The 12,337-nt window shown below is 47.0% G+C and overlaps 1 protein-coding gene across 1 annotated transcript in view; it reads right to left on the bottom strand.

Moving 5' to 3' along the window:
- PCDH10 (protocadherin 10) overlaps window positions 1-9,648 on the bottom strand; it is a 42,432-nt gene extending 32,784 nt beyond the window's left edge. The window contains exons 1-3 of the mRNA XM_066385199.1: window positions 6,235-9,648; window positions 4,647-4,705; window positions 3,992-4,098 (exon numbers count right to left, since the gene is read on the bottom strand). Coding sequence (XP_066241296.1) covers window positions 3,992-4,098; window positions 4,647-4,705; window positions 6,235-8,847 — 2,779 coding nt within the window. The 5' untranslated portion in view covers window positions 8,848-9,648. The remainder of the gene's footprint in view (window positions 1-3,991; window positions 4,099-4,646; window positions 4,706-6,234) is intronic.
- Window positions 9,649-12,337: the final 2,689 nt, after the last annotated feature.

Genomic DNA, 12,337 nt, shown 5'->3' with positions numbered 1-12,337 from the left:
CCGCTGAGCCAACCGGCCAGGGCCAGTTTCCCTCCTTATATTTTCAAAATACTTACCTTTGCCCAATATTTTGTCACATAGTTTTCTAATTATAAATATCTCCACATCAAGTTGTAGCCCAGATTTTCACCAGAAACCTCAGTAAGCTTTTGCAAACAATAATGTAAATTCAATTTATTTATAAGCCAAAAACTTTGTCAGTGTCTGAATCCTTATTGGAGTTTGCAAAAGGAAATTTATATGGATGGTAAGTCAAGGATTCTCTTGTTGATATTGCTATAGTTATTCAATGACAAAACGTTTCATGATATAATTTACCTACTAGTTTGAATTTATTGATAATTCAAATCACTTTATTTTTAAATGTATAGCCAATTTTTGACCATGTATCATTTATCAATCTCATAATAATTAGTTAATAAATAAATAAATTTAGAAGCTAAATTTCCTTATAACTGAAAAAAAAAAGATTAACAAGAAGGGCAATTTGACATTTTGAGGTAAACTATAAGAAGTAATATTAACAGAATCACTTATTAATGTTCTCCTCTTCAATATATATTTTTAAGAAGCTACAATTATTACAAATAAATTTATAATTAATTCTAGTGTTATGCATATTGTATTTTAAGTGAAAAAAACTCCTTATAACATAATAGATCTCCATAGATGTACCTTTAATAATATAAAATGTTAAAAAATATGCAACAAAAAATGTCATCTCAGGATTCTAAATGAGAAAAGCAAGCCTATCTTTTAATATAATGATATAATAAACAAAATTGAAAATGCATTTCTTTTGAAACCCACGTTGGCTTTCTTTGGCTGTTTAAGCTGTGATTAATCAGTTTTCCTGCTTGTAATGATTTATGCACGCATTTACCACATCTCCTTGGACTTCTGCCATATCTAGCCAATACATCAACAGTGTACTGAAAACAACGGAAAGCACCTTGACAAGGCTATAGGGAGAAAGTGCTGCAGAGCAGTGGGCAAGCCGAAGAATTTCACAAATGGAGCCAGCCAGCCAGGTGCAGTGGAAAACTGGGAGAGCTTATGTGATTCTCTGCAGCTGCCTCCGTATTTAAAGCCCTTCTATGAACAAAATTGGTGACTGCAATTGGCTTAGAAATGGGACAAGTCAGGGGGCAGGGAGCAAGAACAAAAAAGAAAAGTATTCATAGAAGAATAAATAGAACGCAGATCTAAATAAATCATGTTGACATAGAACAAGAAAGTGGGAATACAGAAAAAGTGAGGAGGTTTAAACAGGTGACGCACCATGCTAAATAGTGTATGAAATGCAATATGGAATGGGCTACAAACTGAAGGAGAGAATTCAGAATCTGTATCTTTCCAGTTATTTTTTCTTGATAATCTAACCATTTCCCTTTAAAAACAAGTTGCGTGAGGTTTGCTTATAGTTACAAAATGTTTTCATATCCTACAGCTGAAAATAAGATGCGCTTTGAATATTTCCTAAACATTGCAACATTGTTAGGTCATTAATACCTGACTTTTCAAAGAAATAAAACAAATGTATATACTTATTTACCAGAAACGGGTTTAAGTTTTAGAAAATATTCTAACTACTTGGTGTGGGTAAATAGTAAATAGCATCAGTGTGAGTGGAAAAAAGCATTGTCAATGCATTTTAATTATCTGTACTTAATATTTTATACTTAGAAAGAAAATATTGAAAATCATTCTTGCAATAAAATTAGACATATTAAAATTACTTAAAGGTCAGCACACACAGATGTGATTACTTCTTAAAAAGAGTGTGCTATTCCAATTCTGACATAGCTAGTCTTGTGCCCAGTACGTAGTGTCTCCCCTATACCTGATAATGAATTGTAAATTCTGTAATACTTTTACATGTTGAGAAACGTAAATATAGAAAGAAAATGGCCATTTTGGTAAAAAAAATAATAATAATAAATTATAAAAACTGCCTTACATTTTAAAAATGTTTTCTCAGAACACAATTAAGCATTTTGATTTTCCTTTGAATGCTTTGACATCTCAAATGATTTGAAAGAAACGTTACCCAAATGGCAACTCTTCAGTGCCTGGGAAATAAAAGAGCTACCAGCAAAGCGCATGGGCGAGAATATATTCCCATCCGTGTTCCAAGTTGAGCGGTTTTTGCAGATGTTTATTCGTTTCTCTTTCTTTGGGTATTATAGCTCATTATAGCTCAGGGGCTAAACTAGTTGAACTGTTCTTCGAGATGGGAGTGCCACAGAAAGAAAAACAAAGCGGGGGAGTGGGGCGGAAATCAGATGTATCCCAGGAAGCATGCAGCAGATACTTTGTTGCTCATATTAAAGATTTGGGTTTAAGAGTTTTGAAAGGCTATTAGAAGTTAGAAACTCTGAGACAGAATAGGTGTGCCCAATTCTAAACGTACAGCTTCTTAAAGATAACAATAAATCATATGCCATATTTAGGGCCAAAATGAAAGGGACTTTGTACTCAACGATAAACTTCTGGCAAGATCTGGTTTGTTGTCAGGTTCCCAGACACTAAATAGATGCTCTGTTCACTTAGCGTGAAGGCCTGCAAGGGGCAGGGACCTCCGGGGATTCTTGGCAGTTCTCAGGTCTCATTAGGTCTGCATATTAATGACTTGCAGCAATATAAAGAGAGCCTTGAGCAGCCTGTACCCCTCCTCCTGCCTGAGTTTTCCAAGGCTCAGGCAGCCTCAGACACAGCACACATTCGCCCAGGCTTAGACTTGCACAGCCACTGCTGCCAGGCGACCATGGGCGTGTATACCCTTTGACACACTGCCTCAGCACCACTCAGGGCTCCACCAGGCGTGTTGAGGAATGGGTGCTCTCGAGGACCAACGTTACCTTGAAAACGAGGACCCCATTACTCCACGCTTCTGGCATTAACCAAAATAAAGCTCAAACTGCAAGTGAAAGGAGGTGAACCCAGAGGTGATTCAATGATGGACAGTTTTGGAAGTTACAAAAGTTGACTTTCCTTTCCATTTTCTTATATGTCATATAAACACAAAAAATAATCAGAAAGGAAAAAAAATCAACAAGCACCCTTTTAGTTGAAGTATAAATGAAAGAAACAAAAAAAACACCCCCAAATTTTATCAAATTATCTTCACTATTTTAAGGTACATTTTTTAAATTTCTCTTAAGTGTTTTCTTTACACATTAGCAATTAGAGTTATCAGGGTCCTATAAAATGTAAAGGTTAAATTTATATAGAAAGATTAAAGCAAAATATATAAAGTAAAATAAAAGTTAAGTCTATGTATCCTATTGTAACCCCATCAGTGACTACCATTAAATCCACATATGAATATACACTGAGTCCAACTTTTTTCAACCCTGTTGAAAAATATGAGAAAACCTAGAACACTTCAGAAAATACACACTATCAAATGTTTACTAAGGTCCTGAAGCCCAAGAACCCAGAATTGTAAATCCTGCTTTCAACCTCCTGTGACTTTTAATTACCAGTTGGTCTCTCATTCATTCCTTGGTGGCGTGCAAACTGCTCTGTATCGAAAGCAAGAAATTTGGGTTTTCATTACCAGTCATTCACTTAGCCTCTTGTGACCTTGTACAGGTCAATCAATTTCATTCAGCTTCAGTTACCTCATCCACAAACAAGTCTAATAATACCCTAATTGACTGAAGACTGAGGACTGGCCCAGGTGAGAGATCTATGGCGTTTTTGCATGCAATATAATTCCATTAAAGCAAATTACATGAGGAAGAAATCTTTCATATTCCAACATATGCCACAATAAATTTCTAACTGTAACTCTCCAAAGGAACATTGACTTTTTATAATCCTCTTTGGGTATACAATTATCAACATAGGATGATACTATCTTTTTATGCAGATGTACCAACATTAAATTTACAAAATATTACCTAAGACATCATCCTTCCTAGACTTATTTTGTAGTAAAAAATTATAAAAGTCAGCATTTAGATTGCCCTTTGATCACACTTACCAGCTGACTGGCCACGGTTGGTGGCATCGTGATCACTATCTCCCTGTTCACTGTCTCCATGACCACTGTCCTTAGAGCTTACTATGTCGGCTTCCTGGAATGCAGAACTAGAAGTACAAAAAATGTGAATATATTAGAATCAAAAAGGTGAAGTAACACAGAAAACATTCTTCTGCCACCACATGGTCACCAGTGGCGCTGCAGACTCATAGATGGCTTTATTTCTGCAAAAATATGTTTTCAGAAACTTAAGACTAACTTCTTAAAACTGAGCATTAACAATCAGTTTAAATCCTTTAAGTCACGTAAAGTTCAGGCAATATTCTATGATTGGAACTAAGGTTATGGCCATATCATTTTTATGCACCAAATGTATACATATACCCAGAAGAGTTAGGAAGAATATCAGAAAGAGTGTAGGAGTGAAAGCTGACAAATATTCAAATATATTAATAACTTACATATAAATTATACCCATATTTTAATGTATTATCTAGGAAAAACAACTTAATTAGTATTTATTTCCTGCCTTAACTGGAAATACTTTATATGTTTTATATTTTAATATTGAATAATATACCTAATTCCTACTTATAATAGGTAGTTGATCGGCCATACACCAACCGGGGTGGAGGGGAGGTAGAAGAGTCCATACCTGTTAACTCGGCGAGGTCTGTCAACTAGATAGCTGAGCTCTGCTCTCTGGTGTTTAGTCTAGAAAAAAAATAAATCAAGAGTATTTGAATGCTAAGGGTTTAACTATTAGTCTGCTTTTGAGGTTAGGAACTAATTCTAGCTTGATTGTGTACATTTTTATGAATTTCTACTTTGTCCCAAGACCTCAGCCCATTTGCCCGGTAAGGGCAGGGAGATACCTAAAGACACTTCAGTCTAGATGTTCAGTAAAGGTTAAAAAAATGCAGAATGAAAGGCCAATTTTCAACGTGTGGGTGTGTTTAAGGAGAGAATGTAAGTGACCTCAGCACTGGGCCTCATTACTGTTGTCTCTAATGGAGTCAACCTAGTTATACTTTGCAGTCTTTCTTTCAATGCCTGAAAAGTGTTCAGATGTATACTGGTTGACACACACAAAAAAACAGCACGCTCAATAAGCAAAAAGTTTGGATATTTTATGGAATTATTTTGTTGTTTATTTTCAAAATGTGCTTAAGATACAAATGAGCTGTACAAGTATTCATGAAAATCAATTAATGGTATCTAAGGCTCAGATAAATAAAATAACCTATCAAGAAAGGGGTTCATAACCCTCCCTCCCGCCAAAATCTTTCCCCTTCCGAAGGCCCTCTGGCTCCTCCACCCACTCACCTCTTACAGTCCAAACTTTCTTTCACACAAATCAACTCTTGTCTCCCTCTCCCTCCCTCCTTCCAACTTTGCCACTTCTCCATCTTTTAAGCACAAATCAGAATTGACTATCCAAATTCTTTGATGAAGAAAGGCAATAGCAGTGATTTATCAAAAACAGTAGCAAGAAAGTGATTATTAGCTAAAATATATATTTAAGACAACAGCTGTTTAAGCCTTCTGTTTAGTTTATGGTTACAGGGGTTTGTGCCAAAGCAACTTCATTCAGATTCACACCGTGTGTTGCCTTGGGCTTCAAGGGCGTCTGTAAACGCTGTCCAGAACAGAACTGAAGGCTTTTCTGCAACCCAAGTTCAGAGGACAAGAATCTGATAACTCATTCACTACAACATGCATTCGAGTTTAGACAACTGTGCAAAGTTAAACAGTCTATAGCTTACTTTTACATCGATAAACAGGGCAAAACAATGAACTTGGTTAATGCCTGCGACAAACGCAAAGAGAAAGAGACCTTTGCCAGTGCCAGCAAGTTCCTCTACCCCATTTCCCTCTGTCCCCGCCCACTGGCCCCTTCACTCCCAGATGTCTGAGAAGGGAAGCGACTGAGAGGATGTTAGAATTTTAGAGCAAAGACGCCAGAGGGAATAAGGAAGGTCCGGGGTGGTAGAGCACCAAGGGGAGGAGATGAAAATAGACGCGGAGGGGTGGAGCGCAGAAAATTAGGGACAACACGAAGTTTAGTTTACACACAAAGGGGTCGAATACGAATACGGTGGGCCCCCTTCCCCCACAAAGATACAAATCAGCTAATATCCTAAAAATAAATACACAGTGCACCAGAGATAACAAGGGCCGGGCTAGAGCAGGCTCTCGGATGGAGGAGATGAGAGATGGTGGTCCTTTCGCTTCAGCCTTACCTCGTTGGACAAAATGCTTCCGTTGGAGATGATGTCGGGCTGCTGGTCTGTGTAGCCGGTGACGATGGCCCCGCAGGGGTTGTGCTCAGTGTCCGTACTCCGAGAAGGGCTGCAGGGCTTAAGGAACATCAGGTCGGTCTTGGCGGACTCTGGGGTCAGGCAGACCTGGTAGCAGTAATTCTGGGTGTGGTGGTGCGAGCCGAAGCCCCCGGACTCCTCCACCGGCACCTGGGCCGGGTTGCTGGGCACGTTGGAGCTCTGCACCAGCATGATGTCCGACTTGCTGAGTTTCTTCTTGCGCGCCCGGGCTTGGCGGCCGCAGCAGGCCGAGCCCCCGCCGCCACAGCAGCAGCAGCAGAGGCAGCAGTCGCTGGCCAGACACGTGTAGATGTTGAGCTTTTTCTCTTTCTGGCAGCGCACGGCCAGCACGATCATGGCCAGCAGGAAGATGAAGGACACCGACCCTAGAGCGATGATGAGGATGAGGGTGAGGTCGAGCGAGGTCTCCCCGCCGCCGGAGCGGCTGGGGCGCTGGTGCTCTCCCGACCCCCCGGCCCCGCCCCCGCCCTGGGGCTCGACAGCGCCATCCACCAGCTGCACCACCAGGGTGGCGGTGGAGGACAGGGGCGGCTGCCCGTGGTCGCGCACTTCGATCACCAGCTCGTAAGGCCGCTGGGGGTCGCGCTTGGCCGGGACCCGGCGCGCCGTGCGGAGCTCCCCGGTGCGCCAGTCCATGCGGAAGAGACTCATCTCGTTGCCGCGCACGATGGTGTAGGTGAGGCGGGCGTTCTCGCCGTCGTCTGCGTCCACCGCGGCCACGCGGGTGAGCAGGTAACCCGGCTCCGCCGAGCGGGGCAGCACCTCGCGCGCCGGAGTCCCATTGCGCCCCGGCAGGGGCGCCACGATGGCAGGGGCGTTGTCGTTCTGATCCACGATGAGGATGTTGACCGTGGCGTTGCCAGCCAGCGCCTGGGGGCTGCCAGCGTCCCGGGCTTCCACCTGGAAGCTGAAGTCCTTGAGCTGCTCATAGTCGAAGGAGCGCAGGGCGTACAGGTAGCCGTTCTCAGAGTTAATGGACACGTAAGTGAAGACACTCATGCCCTGGATCTGGCACTCGAGGATCGAGTAGGCTAGCTGGGCGTTGGCGCCCTCGTCGCGGTCCGTGGCGCTCACAGCGTAAATGTAGGCGCCCGGTACGTTGTTCTCGGTCACATACACGTCGTAGACTGGCTGGTTGAAACGCGGCGCGTTGTCATTCACATCTGACACTTGCACCTGGATCGATTTACTGGTGGACAGCGCAGGCTCGCCCCGGTCCCGAGCCACCACGGTCAGAGTGTAGGAGTCCCCCGCCTCTCGGTCCAGGGGGGCCTCGGTCACTATGGTATAGTAATTCTTGAAGGAAGACTTGAGGCGGAACGGCACATCGCCCAGCAGCTCGCACTGCACCTGCCCGTTCTCCTCGGAGTCGCGGTCGGTCACGCTGAAGAGAGCCACCACCGTGCCGGGCGCCGCGCCTTCGCTCACCGCCTCCTTCACGGTGCTGAAGCTGATCTCGGGCGCGTTGTCGTTAGCATCCAGCACTCGCACGAGCACCTTGCAGTGCGCCGGCACGGCGTTGGGGCCCAGGTCCTTGGCTTGTACGTACACTTGGTACACCGGGCTCTCTTCATAGTCCAGCTCGCCGCTCACCTCCAGCCGGCCTGTGCGCGGGGACAGTCCGAAGAGCTCCCGCGCCCGGGGCGAAATGTGACTGCTGAAGGAGTACACGACCTCGCCGTTCTGGCCCTCGTCTGGGTCTGTGGCATTGAGCTGGATCACCAGCGTGCCCGGCGGCGAGTTCTCTGGTAGGGACACAGTGTAGACGGGTTGGTCAAAGGCGGGTACATTGTCGTTGGAGTCTAGCACTCGGATGGTGAGCAGGGCCGTGCCGGTGCGCTGCTGCTGGGGGGGCAGGCCCCCTCCCCCTCCGTCCCCTCCTCCTCCCCCTCCCCCTCCGTCCACCGCGGTCAGCACGTAGCGGTGCACCGCTTGCTGCTCTCGGTCCAGCGGTTTCTCCAGCACCAGCTCGGCAAATCGGTTGCCATCCCCCTGGGTCTGCACGTCCAGAGAGAAGTAGCTGTTGGGGGTGATCTCGTAGTCGCGCAAAGAGTTAGTGCCCACGTCTGGGTCGAATGCGCTCTCCAAGGGGAAGCGGGTGCCAGGCGTGGCGCTCTCAGAGATCTCCACTGTCAAGTCCGGCTCCGGGAAGGAGGGGGGGTTGTCATTGATGTCCAACACTTCGATCTCCACCCGGAACAGCTCCAAGGGGTTCTCTAGGAATACCTCCAGGTGCAGGACGCAGGAGGGGCTCTGCTTGCAGATTTGCTCGCGGTCGATCTTCTCATTCACGTACAGCACCCCGGTCTCTAGGTTAAGGTCCAAGTATGGGGTCCGCGAGTTGGGCACCGTCTGAAACCTGCGAGCCGAAAGTTTTGTAATGTCCAAGCCCAGATCTTCAGCGATATTCCCCACAAAAGTGCCATGTTCCTGCTCCTCCTGCACCGAGTAGTGAAGCTGGGAAAAGACTCCTTCTACCATCCAGAGCAAGGCAAAGAATAATAGCACAATCATCTCCAAAGGGAAAGGAAGCAGCTTCCCGCAGCCAGTCAGCCACCCAATCACCTCCTCCGCCACCACGAAAAAGAAAATTAAATACAAATAAAAGTGCGCTGTGGGGGGGGGGCTCCTGTGGCTTTTTGGCCTTGAAAAATATCTTACTCCTTTTGCTTTATTTTAGGGCTTCATTTTTCAATCTTAGCGCAGGAAGGGTGACTAGCGTCCCCTTTCCTCATCTGTAATCTTCCCACTGACCAATTAATAAAATAATAATACAATAGTCAGCGTCCTTTATTCCAACAGTCTTGGCGCAACGCGGCGCTGGCAAATCCCAAGGAGGAAATTTCGATATTTCAAGACTGTCCTCGGTTTGTCTTCTTGCTGATGGCAAAAGGAGGAAGAGGGAAAGGAGAAGGAGGAAGATGATGATGAAGAGGAAGAGGAGAAGGAAGAGGAAATGCTGCCGGCACCGCTGAACATGCCTCTTAATGTTAACGGCGGGCAAATGCAAAAGGGCTTAAAAACAGCGAGAGAATGTTGTGCCGGAAAAGCTTAGAACGGCTCTGCAGCAGAAAACTTTCATTCTCTTCATTTCTCCGGATGGATGTTCTTCTTGACATATCCCCCTCTCTTTTGCTCTATTTGTATTTTTTGGCTTTCATAGTCTTGTTTCTCTCCGTCATCTCCACCATCATTTGACTCGCTGTAAGTGTGATGAGCAGTTTCTTTTCTGCTGTTTCCTTCCCAAGTCTCTTTCCCTCCTGTCTGTCTTCCTTCCAGTCCTTCCCTCCTTCTGCCTCAGCCTTAGAGCCTGTGATCTAAGCTGGCAGTTTCTGAGCTCCGAGCGCAACGCTCCTCTGTTTTTGCGCAGCGCCCTCCTTCTGCCAACCAATCGCTGAGGAGCACCTCCCACCGAGACACTGCTAATTGGCTGAACGAGCCGTCAAGTAGGCGCGTAACCTGGCAGCCGGGCGGGGCGGGAATAGAACCCGCGCGGCGGCGGTCGCAGTTGAGTGTGAGTGTGAGAGGGAGAACCGCCCGGCAGGTCCCGAGGCGCTTGCTGGGGACTCTGCCGCGGAAAGTTCCCGGTCCCCAGTCGCAGGTAACGGAGAGGGAATAGAGAGGTTCCCCCGTTTGCATCAGCAATTGCGAAACCGTCATAGCGACAACAGCAGCGGTATCCTCTCTCAGGAGCGAGGTTTCCAATGACGCTAACATTTTTTTTCCCCTTTAAGGTATTTTCCTTGCTGCTGATCGTGGAAATAAATCACCCAGAACGGGGAAAAGTTGCAGTGTGGCCATGAATTGGCAAGGGTTACCTCATTAATGCGCTTTGGCAGGACCTTTAAAAACCTGCTATAACCTGGCCTGAGTCAAACCGAGCGAGACGGTCTGTGGGGGCCGCGTGGAACCGGAGGGAAACAGTTGGCTGTGGGACGGAGGTGGGATTCACGCCACGGGCTCAGGGTCGACCGCTCCTCTAGACGTGCAGACTCCTTAGACGCACCCCTTCCCGGCCACATTGCAGACCCACAATATTCTCACCAAATGGATTAATTCTTCTAGGGACCTCGTTTGAGCTGTGAGCGCTTTGAGCAAGGACTGAGGAGCTCGTTTCATTTAAGCTCTGCCTCCCGCCCGCCTCCTGCCCGCTTGGTTCGTGGCATCAGCAACCGAGCACCCAGCACCAAGTACCGCCGGGCGTTGCAAGATGCTTCGCTAGCCCTGCGCCTCTCCCGGCTAAGCGCACAGCTATTTCCTGCCTTTTTTTTTTTTTGACAATTGGAGATTCCTCCGCCCCTCACCCGGGTGCTAGACCCGGGCGCCGATTCTTGCCGAGAGATTCTTGCACGCTCGCTGGAAGAGGACAGCGGGGCGGCCGCGAACTCGGACGGGGGTGTGGACCCAGGCCGTGAACACGCAGGACCCGTGCGTGCGCGCGCGCGTGTGTGTGTGTGTGTGTCCGCGTCCGCGTGTGTCCGCCAATGCTCTGACACATTCCGGGTGCTCGCAGCCATCCGCCGTGTTCCCCCTCTGTGTGAGTCCAGACGGACCTCCCACTCCCACCCTTTGGTCCTGGAGGATACGCTCGGCGAACTCCGACTGCCCACTAGCCAGGCGCGGGGGCAAAGAATCGCGTCCACGCACCCAGCTCCTGTGAAGTTAAAAAATATAGCGCGAACTCTTCCATGCTAGAGAGAGACTGCATGTTAATTCTCCAAGAAAAGATTTGTAAAACATTGTTTTATATTAATTAGTGGGCGGCAGGGGGCTGTTGATTCATTGAAGCAGCCCCTGTTCAGTCTGGTTCTTAAGCCACGACATACGAGGTCCCTTGCGGCTTCCTGTAATGAATGACCCCAGAGTAACACCGCCACAACCTGCGGGAAAAGGATTCGTTTCCCAGACCCCAAGGTACGTTGCCATTCCCTCTTGGCAGGGAATTAAGGAGGGCGAGTGTTTATGGGCTTGATTGCAGACTGAGCCATGCCCCTGCCAGTCCCGCGAGTGCGTACCTACTGCCCTGCCCGCCCCCGGCTCTTTCATGGTGATGTGGGTCCTGCCTTTGAGCGTTTAGAAGGAAAGGATGCCAACAAAAATGGCTAATCCGTTTCCAGCTGCAGTAAATTGATGACTGGCCAAAGCCAAGCGAAAACCGCTGCAGTTAAAATGATTTTAGCGTCACGTCTTGAGACTGAGAGCGAAGCGGCACTTTATAAAAGAACCTGTGGATCAATGAAAAGGAGATTCTAGTTTATCTGAATGTTAATACGGCATTGCATCTGTACTTTCACCCCTCCCCCCTTCGTTTTCTTTAAATCTGCAGGATTGAAATGACAGGTTTTGAGCTCTTCAAGCTGACTCATCAGAATCCTGGAGCATTTTATGAAAGGACGGTAATTTTCTAGTGTTTTCATTTGTACGTATGGAAACACTTGTGTGTGTGTGTGTGTGTGTGTGTGTGTGTGTGTGTGTGTGCGCGCGCGCGCGCGCGCGTGTGTGCGTGAGTGTTTGCGTGTGAGAGCCATGCGGCTGAATGACAATGCAGATCCAGAAATTGGGGGAGAGGTTTGTGTTCTCAAAATGCAGCTGAAGTTTGAGCAGACTTGGGGCGTTCTCTGAGAGCCAGAGAGCTTCCAGAGGTGGAGATGAGGACGTGGGAGAGATGGCCAGATTTGCCTGTAAATAATCACTACATCCACTGTAACGCTTGAGCTGCCTTTTTTTTTTTTTTAAGCAGTTGTGTTTGAAGAGGGACTTTCTCTGCAAACGTGGGTTACAAGCGCCTCCTAGCGGCAAAATCTGCACAAAGCAAGCCGGAGAAATTTACTAGCAGCTCTCGCTCGGCAGGGCTTCCCCGTTGGGGGCTCTGCAGGATTTTTTAGGTTACAGAGGCCTGTGTCCGCGGGGCAACGCCAGCCGGGGTCCTCCAGAGGTCTTGCTTCTCTGTAGTATTGGAGGCTCCCCAGAACCAGCGAGGTGACGACGAGGTCTTCTGCTGGGG

This window comes from Saccopteryx leptura, chromosome 1, assembly GCF_036850995.1.
Source record: "Saccopteryx leptura isolate mSacLep1 chromosome 1, mSacLep1_pri_phased_curated, whole genome shotgun sequence".
NCBI classification, from domain to species: domain Eukaryota; kingdom Metazoa; phylum Chordata; class Mammalia; order Chiroptera; family Emballonuridae; genus Saccopteryx; species Saccopteryx leptura.
Note: the sequence above shows the minus strand (reverse complement) of the source record. Positions and strands in the feature narration are given on the sequence as shown.